Genomic DNA, 16,062 nt, shown 5'->3' with positions numbered 1-16,062 from the left:
GACTCCTTTTATCCCATCATGCCTCCATTTTTCCACACTTGTTCCTCCCACCAACCACATTGATCCCTGCCTTTGCTTCTTCCCTAAGTCCCATAATATGTTTTGTATAGTCCCCAAACGCTCTTCCCTAGTAAACTGCAATGAGTCCCTTATCTCCTAGGCAATAACCTCCCTTAGTCTGTAAGGTGCTTTAGAGAGCCTGCCAGTTTGCTCATCTTGGTGGGTTTCATACCTGGACAGTGAGCTGAGTGCTCTTCTGTGGCAGTGCTGGGAGTAGCTGGTGAGTGTGCTCTGTTTGCTTTGATTAGGTTATTCAATTTCCTCTGCCTGTCCTTGTTCCTCTGTGCTCCTTTGTGTTCATGAAGATGAGGCTTTAATGATATAACCTAACATGTCTTATTTTTTGTTTGCTTTACTTAGAATCTAGATGTCTTTGTTACTGGTGTTGTCCCTGGTTTTATTTCAGTGCTGAATACATGTATGGGGCAGATAAAGCAAATTCCCCAAAAACTTCAGGGAAGGAATTTTGTATGAAATGAAAGCAACACTATAGATGATTTTTTTTTTTCTTTTACCCTTTTCTAGTTTGAAACAGATTACCTTGAATTTAAGAACCAAATTGCAGCATTGTACGAGTCCATACAAGAATTTGTGGATTCCTGGTTTGAGAAGACTGTAACTGTAAGTAATTTACAAATGCAAACCCCTTGTTCTGGTGCTCAAAAAGGGTGAGTACCCACAGCTCCTACTGAACTCCTTCATTACTGCCAGTGTTCTGTACTGTCCTGGTGGCTGCCTGAGATAATGTAGGAGGATATCAAGGCTATTACAAGTGTTCTAAAAGTCACTTGCAGAAGTGCTGGAAGATAATGTTCATTGTTACTTGGTGCCAGTTTTATGTTCCATCTTTTCTTGCCAGTTTTATAGCCCTATTTTTTTAAAGTGTATTTTCTTTCTTCATCCTGGTGTTCCCATGCTTCCTGATGCATTTCTAAGTTGTTCCTGTTGGGCTGGCAGGACTAATGAAATAATTTCCGCCATCTGTTACCTTATTGTCAGTACTGATCATTGGTTCAGGCCCTGATCATGATATGAGATGTTAATGAAGCATGAGTAAAGGTGTAGGTGTTCTACCGCAACTGTTTGCAGAAAAAAAAAGTGTCATGATTTGAGAGTCAGAAAAAAAATAATTATTCCATTATACTGTAGTGGTAGCAGTTTCTTGGTTCATGCTCTGGTAAATATATTCTAAATGGGACAAAATACAGAAGTAAAATTCACTAACTTGTCTGAATGGAGTTTTCTGTGTTTTTTAGAAAACAACTTGCAAACTTACATAACATATTATAAATTAAACAGTTTATGAACAATGACTTTCTGAACTATTAACATCTTCTGGAGTAAATGCTCCATCTTCCTTTTTAGACTGAACAGATGCTGGGAGTTCTGATGAAGCTTGAACAAATAGGAGAAAATCATATTGATCTTAATGAAAAGTATACCATTGTCCTTCAGCAGTACAGCCAAGACTTAGAGTTTGTTCAAAAACTCTACCAGAAGCAAAAAGAAAATCCACCTATACCACGTAATATACCACCAGTAAGAATGACATAAATGAGAGAGAAAAAGGACTTTGCTTCTTGACTGTTTTTAAGTTAATGGAAGTATAACCTCATATCTTCTGTGTTTTAGGTAACAGGGAAGATTATGTGGGCTCAGCAGTTATACCGAAAAATTGACCATCCAATGACATTCCTTAAAAAGAAAACCACACTTTTGAAGGTTGGAAATTAGCAGAGGAGGATTTATGCTAAGCTTTCAAGCATGTTATTAACAGACACATGATTTATTTTTATATTCCTAACCTCACTTTTCTAGCAACTTGTATTCAAGTTCATTCAACAGGATAGGTGTTAGTGTTTGCTCCAGGATCTAAAATCCTTTTTCCAGCATTATTATTTTACAGCTCAGGACAGTTACTTCCCTTGAGACATTAAACTGATGACTTAGGCTGGTGCTTTTGTCCCTTCTGGGGCTTTGCTCATGTTAATCCTGATAGTAGCACTGTTGGCCACGTACCTAAGCTTAGAGCCTTCTGTCTGCTATGCTCCGTAATGAAGAGGACTGAGATATTTAATCTCAAACACTAGACACACTTCATGAAAGAGTAAAATTTTATAGCTTTCTCAGAGGAGCATCAGTGCCTTGTATAGGCCATAGTATAGACTTTGTTTTATGGGCAAGACTGGGAAGAAAAATCAGGAACAGAGTTACGTTGTTTAGAACAGTTAAATACTTCTTAATAATTGAATTCCTAAATATATTTCTATGTTTCTGTGTCTTACCTTATCTCTAAAAAAGCATAGCTTAAAGCTTTCTATTTGTTTTGTTTTCCTAACGGTGGTGAGGAAAAGCCGAGTGGAGGGCATTTCTACTGTTAGACTCATCTAATTGTTTAAGTGGTGTTTGCTTTTTTTTCCCCCCACCTTGAATTGCAGACACTGGAAATGAAAAAGGTTATTAAGAGCTACAATAAAATGGCTTCAGTTCTTTTGGAATTTGAACTTATTTATCATAGAGCCTGGTGCAGGTTTGCTGACCAGGCTCGAAATGCTCTGTGTGCTTCCTTACTTGTCAGGCACCCAGAAACCAAGGTAAATATGATTTATACTTTGTATTACTGTTGCATTGTTTAGTATTACATATGCTACTTTAATCATATCATGGATAGACAAGTACAGCATTAAAATAATCCTAACGGTTAAAAAAATGAACTACTTGAATTGGTATATTTTTTTCCTTTTTGTGTATATTTATGGTACAGACTTCATCATGTCTCTGCTTCATAAGGCTCCTGCCTCATTCAGGGAGTAAAAGAGGCAGTACCCACCAAATACATATCTATTACTGACTTATCTGCATCTTTTTAGATAATGTTTCATGTTTTATTTTCTATGTTAACTGAATTTTAGTCAAGGAAGGAATTTTTAATTGGATCATGGTCTTTTCTGTAGTGGTCAACATCACTGTGTTGAGTATATTGCAATGATTCATTAATTTGCTTTCAAAACTGCTTGCTGAGACAGAAAATCTTACTGTTCTTACTTCACAGATTATTTTTTCTGCTGTAGTGCAGAGAAATTATGGTTAAAATGTGGCATTTTTTGAACTAATGCTTCCATAATGGACAACTAGAACCTGGTTTTCAAATGTATTTAACATCTTAATAGCATTTAGTACCCCAAAAAGTGTACAGAGATTAACCTTCACAACATTTCTCCCTAGCCTACTGATGGAGAAACTGAGATGAAAAGGCAAATTAGTTTCCACAGATCATAGCTGCAGAACTAGAATTAAACTTAGGAAGTCACAGGAGCCAAGTGGTTAGGGCACACTGAAGGAGTCACAGGAAATTGAAATCAGTGTAAGAAGTTGGTTGATTAATACTTTGGAAAATCCAGATATTGGTAGAGGAGGATCAAGATCTATGTAGAAACATGGGTATCCATTTTAAAAATCCTCTCTAGTCATCTACATCTTGTTATATGTTCCAGTTATATCACACTACATGTAACCACCAAACTACTGCCTTATTTTCTATTTCTTTTTTTCCCCCTGTACTGCTGCATGAAGGAATTACTTGTAAACTTGGACTCAGTGGTCCTGGAAGTACTTTATGAAACAAAATACCTGAAGAAAATGCATTTTGAAGTTCCAGATGTTGTCCTTGGCTTGTGTGCAGATGAAGAACAGATTAAAAGACATCAAATGGAGTGAGTGAACACTTTTTGGATTTGATTCTCACCTGCAAATGGGAATCCCTAGCTTTGAATCTGTTGCATATGCTTTTGATTTATTATATTTTTTCTCTTTGATGGCATTTAATTGAAATTTAATTGCTTTCCCCTGCATTTCCATAGTAATATTGGTAACATGCAGTTGTTCCCATCTCCACAAATATTTCGTTACTAGAAAATGCCTACATGCTTTTGTTTTGTTACTGCAACAGCTGCTCTGTAAGTGGGGCTGCTAGGTACTGCTAAGGCATGTGTCACTATAACGTAGAGATTACACTCCAAAATACTACAGGTAACATCAAAAGCTTTTTTCTGTTAGAAAAACAAGCTGGAATTTACCACTTGATTAAGGCACAACCCAAACATTTATATAGGTAATACATCACCTAAGTTATAATATGCTCTCTCATAAGCTTGATTTGAAATAATTTCTTTCTGCTTCTTGTAACAGTCCAATTCTGTGCTGGAAGAGTTCTTTTCATTCTCAGGGATTCTGATTATTAATTCTCTAACTCTCTAAGCAAGGATGATAGGTCTTAAAAAAAGTCATACTTTGTGAGGAGTGTTCTTTAGATAGTTTTTAAATAAAAGTGGACAAAAAAGGGCAAAGTTCAAAGAGTTTCATAAACACTTGAATTCAACCCTTCCTCCCTTTTTCTATTGTTAAAGCTTTCAATCTCTCACTCTATTATAAGAGTGAAATATGACATTTTTCATTAATTATCTGTGGAATGTTTTAGGACAAACTAACCTAAAATTTCTAATGTGCAAGGCAAACTCTATGTGCTACAGTCCTTTAAAAAGCAACAGCCCCAACTTTTGCCATCCAAGAGAAACAAAAAAGTACAGAAAATGTCTGCAATAAAAAAATACCCAAATGTACTTTCTGTTCTAAAAAAGACTTCAGACTGACTCCCCAAGCAAAAAAGGAATATTCAAAGACTGCAGATTTTTGCTTAAGCAACACTGGAAAAATGGTTCTGGGTATATTGCGAATGGGTTATCTCAATACACAGTTTGTAACAATGGTGTTTAAAGTCATGGTTTTAATCTGACACAGGACACAGCTCTTACTTTTTTTGCATCAGTTCTTGTAAGGTACCCATTTTGTATCTTTGACTACTGAGTTGCATTTGCTTCTAATTCTTGTTTATGCAGCTTCAGTGTGTAGCTCCATTTTCATGGAACTATATTGGTAAGTCTTGATTCAGAATTTGGCCTCTTTTTCTTTGGGATTTGGTGTCCTAAGTGGTTTAGATCTTGCTTTTCTTATAAGCAGTGTCCTTTCATACAGTGTCTTGTGAGATAGGAAGAAGGGAACAAAAATACCATGGTTTTAATTGCCTGGTTTTTTTAATTGTAATAAATTTTCCTTGGAAGAAAGTTTCTCTAAACTGATCACAGTCACTTTGCTGGAGGTACTTATTTCCCCAGTCTGGTTCTTCTGTTATTGGGGAGAAAGAGGCTTAGTTTGAGCTAGGAAGAGCTGGGAAGAGTTCTTATTTTTAACATGGGGTCAGAACTTGCAAATCTTATTAATAGAAAACACATCCAAACTTCTGTAAGTTTCAAATATCTGAATTAAGCACATTCTAAACATGATCATGTCTTGCAGACTGCAGAATCTGTTGATCAGTTACAAAGAGCGTCTGAATGGGATTCCTGTTATTCTGAAACCACTGATGAAACCATTCATAGGACAAATTGAGGACGCCCTTACTCCGGGCCTGATGCACCTGTCATGGACTTCTTTGAACATCAATAAATGTATGTAGTAGGAGAAGAAGTGGTGAACTGTTGATGCTGTTAGGTGGTACCTGCCAGATATTTCCTTGTCAGTTTTAGGAAAAGCACTCCATCTATATGAGGGGAAAACATGCTTGTAAATCAGTTTTCAGTTGAGGCAGACTGATGTTAGGCTCTCGCTTTTCTTCAAAATGAAAAGCAGCAAGATAAACAGGAACAGATGCAGCCTAAATCGGAAAGTGAAATGGGGCATGGGTTTGTGCAGCTGTTCATCTGTGACTCTGCCGTGTGGCACTGGTGCACAGGGCTTTGACCAGTGCTTAAGGCAGGGCTGTTCACCTTTTAGCTTTTCTTGACCTTTGCCTGACCAGAGCACAAAAGAACAATTGCAAGTGGATTTTTGTGTTTGTTTTATAGCTCTAAAATGAATTTTTGTGTTTGGTTTGCATGGTTTAGTAATGCATCATAAGGTCTTCACAATATTATTTATTTATTTATTCATTTAAGTATTCTCTGCACTATGTTAAGTATCTGAATAGCTATAATTCAGGTTTTAATGGTTCTTTGGATCTGCTGGAAACTGGCCTGTTTTGATAAGGTAGAGGTTATGCAGCAGGAGTATCTGGGCTACCTCCTGTTTCCTGTTGCTGCAGCTGAAATGGAATCACCCCTAGAAAGGAATGCTTTTCTTGAGTGTATGCGTCATATCTTTTTGAAGATGTGCAATGTCTAACATGCCCAGAATGCATGTTTGACACTTACAAATTAGCCATTGGTTCATTGTATACAAAATAACTCTGACCTACCAGCAATATGCTGAATTCACTATGCATGAGCTTAATGTCTTAAGTACCTTATTTCCATCTAATATGTAGAAGTATGGGGGCCCATGGTTGCCTCCTAGGCTAAAACTCAGGAGACAAGGCAAAAAAATGGATTTAGGACTACCTAATTTATATATTTAAAAAAAAAAAAGCTAAGGAATTGGTTGGATTATTTGTTCGTTTTCGTCAATAAAAAAAGACGAGCTCCATCATTAATTTCCTAATAGGAATAAATTATGTTTTCCATTTAAAGCATCAGCAGTTGGACACCATTGTCACACTGCCATGTCTCAGATATCATAGTGCTTTCTTTCTACATACAGTAAGAAGGAGTATTGGTGATTCAAATGGTACTGTCTGGTAATAACAAAGACAAAGACAAAGGGTGTAAGGTGACATATTTCTTTCTTCTTTGCAATGAAAACTATGAAAGACAGGGAAAGAATTTATCCAGTCTATTCAGAAACAGTCGTTTTTACCTAGTTTAATAAACACATCTGTTAAAGCACTCAGTTTATCTCTTTCCAAAGTAAGTTAGGTCATATGCATGAAAGAAGACATCTAGTGGTTTAACCAGTATGTAATCTTGGCTGGGGGAATTATAGCCATTGACTTGATAAGTTAATTACAATTACAAAAGTATTTGATTTCACTGTGTATGTATGTAGGAGGACCAAAATAATATTTTGGACAGTTGTATCCTTTCTGTTTTCCATTGTATTTTGTTGATCCTTTTCATTACAATGTTCTTCAACACAAAAAAGAAGAGATATTTTGAACGCTAGTGTACTATTTATTTTAAAATGGTTTCATTTGAAGACTTGAAAGTAGAACAAGTCCATCATGTTTCTATTTCAGGCCTTAATTCCATATTTCATTGCCAGTAAATCCTCATTTTATTGTAATACCTGGAGTGGGGTGGGAAGAAGGGGAAAGGAAGGTGAGATTTAAGAGGTCTGTATTTTGCATGATTTGTTTTCATTTTGTTTTCCTTGCTTAGTTATTGAGAATGTTTATAGTACCCTGAGGGAGTTGGACTATGTAGTCAAAGAAGCGGCTGATATCCTGGAATGCAGAATTGAGAGAATTCTGGAGGATATGTCAAACACTGCTCTGATAATTTTGCCAGAAGATGAACCTATAGATGTCCTTTCTTTCCTGGAACAGACAGAAAAGCTTGCTGTCTCTACTGCTCACAAACTGTCTCAGTAGGTTTGCTGATTGCACAGATTTCAAAGCCATATTTGGGAGGGATTATCTGTGTATTTTTTATGCATAGAGAGTTTACATTTGAAATTTTATTTTAACAGAGTACTAGTCTAAAGCAAAATGATAGTCTCAGGATGCAGGGGAGAAACCCCCAAGTATCTTGAATACAGCAGATCTAAAATTGCATGTGTAGTGTTTAGCATTTCATATTTTTCTTCTTATGGCATTCTAATCAGTAGCAAGAAAAATGAAGATGGATAGGACTTGAAGTCTCATCCCCATGCTAATTGCTTGATTCTTAATGCTAGCTAGATAATGTAAGACTTCCCATTCTCTCAGTGCTGCAAATCTTTTGGCTTATGCTTATTTTCCAGATTATAGCAGAATAGTTGTTCAGTTCTTCTCCAAAAACCTGTCTATGCTCATTGTGCAAAATAAAATTTCTTTTTTTTTAATTTTTGTTTTACTAATTCTGATTTCACAGATTATCTTACTGCATCATCATGATAAGTGTGTTTTATTAACTAGAGCTGGAAATAACTTTTTTTTTTCTTTAATTATTATGAAGTCCAGTTGAATCAGATATAAGAGAGTCTGACAAAGGGGTTTCTTGATAGTCTGCATATCTTAATGTCTTACATTCTGTATATGCCCAAGCAATAGGAACAAACTGAAAAGTACGAGGGTATTTCTCTGCACATACAATTCTTCACAGTGCAGTAGGACTGGGGGGGTGTGCCTGGAAAATAACAAAGGGTATTCCTTTTGTTTGATTCCCTGTGGGTGACTGTAAGGTTGTTTTTGTAGACAGAGTCAGCAAGTGGAATGCTCTGTGTATGAACTGGTGGATAATCTTAAGCACAGGCTGAAAGCAGATGCTGGAAGAACTCAAGAGGTAAGACCTCTACAGTGTAAAAAGTAACCTTCTATAACCTAGTCAGATACTTGCTATTTCACTTATGTGCTGGATAATATGGTTATATTCCTAAGAATTTCCCTTTAACTCTTCAGGATCCATACGCCTGTACACATCTTGACGTGAAACAGAAAACGCGCTGCCAAGAATGCCTGTCCTGCAGTTACTATAATCTGATGGGACAGCTTTGTCAGAAGAATACTGACTCTTTAATCAGATGTGAGTCTGTCTTTTTCAGATATGTTTAATTTTTTAATATCACTTTAAGATTTTTTTCCCAAGCTTATTGTGGTAAAAAAAATATAACCTCACTTAAATGTTATATTTATTTAGGCACGAAGATTTCTTTAGAGTCCTTAAGACATCGATTGCGTGTTGTTGACTCTAGGTATCAGATGACCAAGTTTGTAGAGACACAGAGGGTTCCTTTGTTCAAAGCTGAAATTCAACTGGCTATTCCAAATGTTGTCTTGATACCAAGTCTTGAAGATATTCAGGTAACAAAAAAATTGCACATCTCAGTCATTTATGGTAAAACATTTATAAATGCATTGTTTTAAAACAACATGTGCAAATTTAATCTGGTATAAGAACTAAAAGAAAGGGAAAAAAAAGATTAAAAGTCAGTTGTGTTCATGACATCACTGGGTGCTAAGGACATGAAGCCATCTATCAGGTTTGTTATGCAGGCCAGTAGAAGGAATTGGTTTCTTAAAAGCTCAGTAACTCATGTTCACAAACCTCTACTCAGAGGCAAACTTTTCAAAGTGAATGCAAAAATAAAAATGAATGCCATTGATACAGTCTGATTTGACTTCCTGGTCTTAAACTCTTTCATTTAAAGAGATGTTATTAGTTTAAAGTGTCATTCATAAATCAGCATTCTGCGGTAGTGAAATGTAAAGAAAAATATTACTAGCCTGAGCCCCTAAACTGTGAAAAAATTTGAATGCTTGTTTAAACTTATACTAATTAGCAAAATTCTTACACACATACTTACAATCTCCTATGACGTCTGAAATTATTCACAAAGTATTAGCTGTTTATGGTGTTGATTTGTGGACTTTTCATTTATCATTGTCACTGTCAAAATCAGTAGTTGAATTCTTTCTCACATTTCATTTGCACCCTTCATGGTGGTGCCAGCAGGAAATCAGACCACAAAGTGTAATTTTAAAATACCATAGATAGAAGAAGTTAGATAGTAATTTATATAGCTGCCTGTGTAGATTATAGACTATACCATCACAAATTCAGACAAATGTGATCAGGCATTCTGATACGAATGTGAAAACTATTATTATTAATAATAAATAACTATGTTTATAACCAGTTTAAGGGGAAATAGTGCTATAATTAAGTTATGATCCCCAGTGATTCATGATTACTGCTCATAAAGGTCTCATATTCTTGTTTGAAAACCACATAATCATAGGAGGACTGTGATAAAGCTTTATGGAGTACTCTTTCCCCTTACAAAATGTATTTTGGGTGATCCTACTTCATGCTTATTAGAATATTTCCTGTAAATAGAAGTATATTTTTCCCATTTTGGTTTTGTTTGGAAGATCCCTCCCCACTGTCCCCCCGCCCCTCCCTTATTTGTCATAATCTCTCTGTGTGCCCAAGGTGAATGTTTTGTTGTTTTCAGAGTGCTGTAAACAAGGTAGTAAATATCATATTATCAATAGCCAAAGATATCCCCCTGTGGAAATTTGCTTACTTACATCATAAACAGCAGCAGGTGAGTATTTTATTTTGATTATTTTAAAAAGTTAGTATTTTGGTTAACGTTTCTTAATCTCATAAGAATATGATTCTATGATTCTATGTTCTGTACCAATACTTTGACTTGTAAGCTAGTGGATTTTCCCGTTAAGTGAAAGCCTAGTTTTTAGTCTCTATACCAAGTAATTGAACATAGGAGTAATAATTCATAAACCTTATGTTTGGTGGTTTCTAATAATAAAATCAAAATTTGCTTTAAAAAAATCTTTTAAATATACTACTCAAGTATGATGATGATAGTGTAGGTAATGTGTGAAAACTAACATTATCCATGGGTACTACTAGCTGAGTATAAATTATTATCAGTCTTCTCAGGCAAAAACTGTATTTTAAGTTAAACTTTCAGGCTGCATACAGCACCTATAATGCTACAGTAAATACAATATAAATATTTTAACTGGCATTAAAATGAGCAATAAAACCTTGGGGTGGTCTGAGGTAGAGACAGAAACTAAAATTTGCTGAAGTACAGAAATGTGCAGTAATGGTAATCAGACGGCCTTAATTCTCTCCTCTGGTAATGAAATACATATCTACGTAGATCTGTGCTGACAAATGTCTTTGTAAAAGTATCTTCCTATTTTGTCAATCTGACATGAAAAACAGATCAGCTCATTTCAATGAAAAAAAAAAATTCAAGTCGGGCAAATAGATCATAATGAAAAATAAACTACTGGACATATATTTTTTTCTTGTTTAATTTATGCCAGATTGAACAAGCTGTTGCTGTAGAGCTAGGTGATGAGAGCAAACTCACCAGGATGATGGCACTGAAACCTTTAGACAAACAGATCATCGAGCATAAGGATGTAAACAAAGTGGTGATCCAACTAAATACAATTATTTTATCTCTCAAAACTGAAGCATCGGATCTTCTGAACAGCTTTTCTGAATTTTCAGGCATCTGGAACAAGGTTAAATACATATTTAATAAAATATATTGCTGTATTGCAAAATCTTCTACATAAACTGGTTTGGGGTGCATAAGGAGACTGTGGTCAGTAGAAAGCATTGGTTTCATAGTAGAATCCATATACCAACAGTACCTCCTTTGTCTCCTCTTGTGTTGACCAGAACTTGTCATTCTTTACCAATTAAACCATCTAAGGAAGAAAGCAGAAGAACAAAAAAGTATGTTGGGAGCATAAACAAGCTTATGCTCTCATATGCTTATGCATCATTCTCACAGCATCTTGTCTGCATAGGTTATAAAAAAGAATAATTTAGCAGAATCTGAGAAATTGCAGACTACAAAACTGTTCCTGTATATTAAACTGACTAGTTCTTCAGCAACCACTGCTGAAAGCAGCTTTTATATTTGTTCACAAAAATGATAAACTAAATCTAGGAAATATTTCCATTAATAAGGATTCCAAAGCAGAAGAGAATCTGGGCTGATGGAGTTGTCTTCGTTAGGAAGTTGGTCCAGTCACATAAACAGTAAAGCTCTGAGGAGTGTTTTGGCAGGAGCTATTTCATGAAGTAAAACCTTGTGTACATTCTGACTAGTGAAATTCAACTCTGTGTGGTTGGACAACTACTGGTCTTACCTATCAAAGGTGCTTTAGTCAGGCTGAGAAACAAGCAATCAAAACAGGAATAATCTTGTCTTTGTAACTGCTCACTATTTTTAACTTTCCCTTCCTAAACCAACTCCTGGGTGACCACATTCCCACAGCTAACTTTTGCAGTTAGAGTTCAGGCTAAGACAGGGAATTTTCACCTCTTCATGGCTTCTGGGGTTCCAAATCTTAATGCTTAGTTACCTCCGTTTTTGGAGATACTGTTTGAGCTAACCACATATTGATGGTACGTCACTTCACCCAGACAAAGCACAATCAGATTGGATGATGCAGTAGCATGATAATGTTTCCTTCTTACTGCAATCTTCTAAAATAGTCAATTAACTGTTCCTTAACCTTAAAATTCCTTAGGATTTGGCACTGTTTCCCCCCCATCTTTATAATTTCTGTATGACCACTGGGAACTGTCACTGGTAACTCATTATTGGCCAGAGAAGCTGTAACAGCTTCTCAGGGACCTCACAGTGCAGACTGTAGATAAACGTCATTGAGCCGGGTAAAGATCATTTGTCTGTAACTTAACCAAGAATCTAACACATTTATTGAGCTGGTGACACTGAAGTTCTCACCTCTGCAGAGACTGGCCTACCTTATGAAAATGAAGGATGCTCAGTACTCTGTTCCCTTTAAACAAGCTTCAACAAGCTAAATGACCCCTCTTCCCTTAGAACCATCCTTCCCTGCCAAACTGTGCTTGCTCCAAATGGCCAGTCCATTTGTAGCCAGAAACTGCAATTAAATGCAGTGTTTCAGGAAGAGTGAAGGTGGCTGAGTAAAATCACTCCTATTTAAATACCTGTTAAAGGATGTGGCCTGCTTTTGGGGGCTCACAGACAGCAGGGAGACTGGGAAGGAAGTATTTCTAGCAAAGTTTTAGCAGCTACATTATAAATTTTGTAGTAATATTTGGATGGATAAGGGATATCCTGGCCTGTGTCAGTTTTTGAGTTACAGATAGATTTCAAGTGCCTTAAAGAGTACTGTACAAAGAGTAAGAGTCAGGAAAAGCAGTTCAAGTGAAATAATTTGATCTTAGTGCTTATATCTTAAGGCCTTTTAGAGAGGGATCATTTGTGTTTGCACAGTAGATCAGGCAGCTGGGTCCACCATAGGTTATTGTAATACCAATGCTAAATAATAAATAAAATAAATTTATTTTATATAGGATCCAGAGGAAAAAGTGAGGGAATTTATAGATACTAAACCAACAATGGCTGAATTCCAAACTCAAATCAGATACTTTTCTGTAAGTATTATATCTTTAATAAAAATGAACTGTTCAGAGAAATTGTAGTGAAGTTAAAAGCTGAACACTTGTGTTTGTCTTAGCAATTAGAAATGCAAATCAGAGAACTGCCAAATCACTGTGTGCTGGAATCAGTGGATATTGCGACCGAGTCGTTGAAAATAGCCTTAATTCAGGAATGCCGCTCAAGACAAAGAACATTTGGATTAGCTTTGAATAAAAAGTCTGCCACAGACATGGATGAAATTTATTCATTCGTTGAAAGTGTTAGCAAGAGATTAAGCAGACCTATCCATGACCTTGACGATGTACGGGGAGCAATGGAAGTACTAAAGGAAATTCGAGAGAATGAGATTAAAATTGACATGACAGTTGGACCTATAGAAGAATCTTATTCTGTGCTTCATAAATACAATCTGCTCTTTCAAGATGGAAATACAGAAAGAGTTGATGGATTGGCTTATGCCTGGAAGAACCTAAACACACAGGTATCATAGCTGTATTATTTCTCAAATTGTATATATTGCAAAGTTATTGTCAGCCTTTTTAATGTTGAAATGCTAGAACAAAACTATTTTCTTACTTAAAACTCTGTGCTTTTTTTCCTGCCTCTCTTATGCCTGTTTTTCCTGTTTGTCTGCATGTAGGCACTGCAGGTTGAGGACTTGCTGCTGAAGGTACAGCCAGACATGAAAACAGATTTACTGAGTGGTGTTCAAAAATTCAAGACTGATACTGCAGAATTTTACAAAGATTATGATGAAAAGTGGGTGACCTGTAGTGCAATACAATTATGCTTCATTAGTGATTGTTCAAAAATTGTGTATTGAAAGGGCTTCAGAAAATAGACAGCACAGCCTCAATGTATATATGACGGCTGATAAAAAAGCTTGATGTCAGAATAATATAAGATGGGCAGATACTCTTACTGTTACATATTCATTCCCATAATTTTAATGCTGGAGTCAATGAAGTCCCAGAAGAGTTAATAGTTGGGAAAAAAAATCAAATTCTCAATCCAGATCCAAATTTGAAGTTTTTTTGGGGTTCTAAACTCAACAAAGTACTTAAGCAGATATTTAATACTAAGTATATAAGAAGTTCCTTCGATGAGATTCCAGTTCTGGGTGTTTTTAAGTTCACTGAGTCTTACTCAGTCTTACTTCTAAGCTTACTTTGGCATTTTTTAATTTAAGTTGTGGGGTATGTGTGCTTTATTGGATGCTTCTACATTAACAATGAAGGGGAAAAGACCAGAATTTGTTTTCCTGTGATCTGTTATGGTTCCAGGACAATACTTGGACAGTGTGGGGTTTTTGGCAATGAAGTTCACGTCAGCTGCTGACCCTGGGCATGCACTGCACGGGCAGTGTGAAGCAGCTTTATGTACAGCTGTTATGAATAGAATTCAGTGCACACATAGAGCACACACTCCTGGAGGGCCTTGGAGAATATATACTCTTCTCCTAGGGCAGTTGCTTTTGCATTGGTGCATTGGTGTTACAAGCAGGGTGGTCCAAATGGTAACTGGGTGTTTGCCTTCAACCTCGGCTTCACCAGGAGTGAAACTTCTTGAAGGCACACTGGCAGTGCATTTGAGTGCAAGCTTCAAGAGTCCAGCTATAGACACAAGGTGGATTTGCACCTAAAAGCAACCTGCTAGAGCATGAAGTTGCCAGTGTGGATGCATGCATAGTGCTGCCTGCAGTCAGTTCTGCTCTCGGAGTTGTCCAGAGGAATTAATGGAAATACCCTGTGGCTGCCACCAATTGTAGGGACCCTGAGAGCATCCCCTCTCCTGGAGGTTCAGCTGCCTGGGCTCAGGGCCAACTTAAAGCTAGGGCACCCGAGGGCTTCCCCCTTCCTTTGGTGACAGAGCACTCCCATGCGGCTCTGCTGGGAGGCCTCAGGAAGGCTGACACTTCTTCCTGTGAGATTTGCTTTTAAGCTGAGACTTCACCGCTTGGCCCCCTGACCTACAGCTCCAGCTCTGTCACAGCCATGCCTGTGCCTGGCCATGGATTCTACTGAGCTGAACATGGATCCCAAAGCACAGAGTCACTTCTCAGCCTGATCTCAGAACAGCCTGGTAACCACTGGACTGTCTCATCCTGGTTACCTTCACTAGACCTGCTCCTGACCCTGACTTGCCGACTCACCTTCCCTCCTTGACCTTGGTCCTGTGTAATTATTGTGGACTTGTCTAGAGATCTGGACTCTCATCTGAACCTGACTACCATCCCCAGGCCTGCCCTGCTCTCCTTGCTCAGGTGCTGTGGGACCAGGCCCTGGCTGCCTCTGCTGACCATGTTACTCCATGTTCCTTGCCAGGCAGCCAGCCTGCACTGCTCTCTGATACCCATGTGCCTGTATTTCTTGCTAGAAATAACCATGGCACAACAGAAGATGTCATACTTACAGTTCTCATCCCAAAATATTATGATGCAGCCAAGAAGTGGTCCCAGGCATGAGAGCTGGAGATTACACCCAGTCCTCCAGCTGAGATGTACACATTAGGGCAAAATCATATTTTTTTCTGTTGTTTTTCTGGGTGCTTAATTGTGGTTCTAGTACCAGCTACCACACTATAATTCACTCCTGAATTATATGCCTGCTGTCTTTCCCTTTTTAAGAATATACATGAAAATAATCATTAAAATGTATTTTACAGAAGAAAAGAAATGGAAAATAACAAAGACAAAACATTTGTAGATCTTTTTAGCTGTTTGTAATATGTATGGTAACCCAGATGAATTTTATTATTGGAAAATAAATTGGGCTTTCAGGGACTACTCAATATGTAATGTTGGGACACTGAATATACTTTGCATTTTCTCTTTTAGTGTCTTTTGTGAAAATTTATAGAAAAAATGTTAGAAAATACTAAATACTGTTCAGTAAGTAAGGTGTGGGTTCTGTTGTGCTTCTTTGCGAGGCCTGTATGGTTGATACT

The 16,062-nt window shown here is 37.0% G+C and overlaps 1 protein-coding gene across 1 annotated transcript in view; it reads left to right on the top strand.

Moving 5' to 3' along the window:
- LOC104036568 (dynein axonemal heavy chain 5-like) overlaps positions 1–16,062 on the top strand; it is a 175,276-nt gene that overhangs the window by 26,623 nt on the left and 132,591 nt on the right. The window contains exons 15-29 of the mRNA XM_075704666.1: positions 586–681; positions 1,426–1,599; positions 1,693–1,782; positions 2,499–2,654; positions 3,634–3,773; positions 5,413–5,564; positions 7,368–7,575; positions 8,384–8,471; positions 8,588–8,711; positions 8,826–8,989; positions 10,144–10,236; positions 10,991–11,194; positions 13,029–13,109; positions 13,193–13,597; positions 13,757–13,875. Coding sequence (XP_075560781.1) covers positions 586–681; positions 1,426–1,599; positions 1,693–1,782; positions 2,499–2,654; positions 3,634–3,773; positions 5,413–5,564; positions 7,368–7,575; positions 8,384–8,471; positions 8,588–8,711; positions 8,826–8,989; positions 10,144–10,236; positions 10,991–11,194; positions 13,029–13,109; positions 13,193–13,597; positions 13,757–13,875 — 2,294 coding nt within the window. The remainder of the gene's footprint in view (positions 1–585; positions 682–1,425; positions 1,600–1,692; positions 1,783–2,498; positions 2,655–3,633; positions 3,774–5,412; positions 5,565–7,367; positions 7,576–8,383; positions 8,472–8,587; positions 8,712–8,825; positions 8,990–10,143; positions 10,237–10,990; positions 11,195–13,028; positions 13,110–13,192; positions 13,598–13,756; positions 13,876–16,062) is intronic.

Source organism: Pelecanus crispus, chromosome 2, assembly GCF_030463565.1.
Source record: "Pelecanus crispus isolate bPelCri1 chromosome 2, bPelCri1.pri, whole genome shotgun sequence".
NCBI lineage: Eukaryota > Metazoa > Chordata > Aves > Pelecaniformes > Pelecanidae > Pelecanus > Pelecanus crispus.
This window is presented reverse-complemented; position numbering and strand designations above follow the sequence as displayed.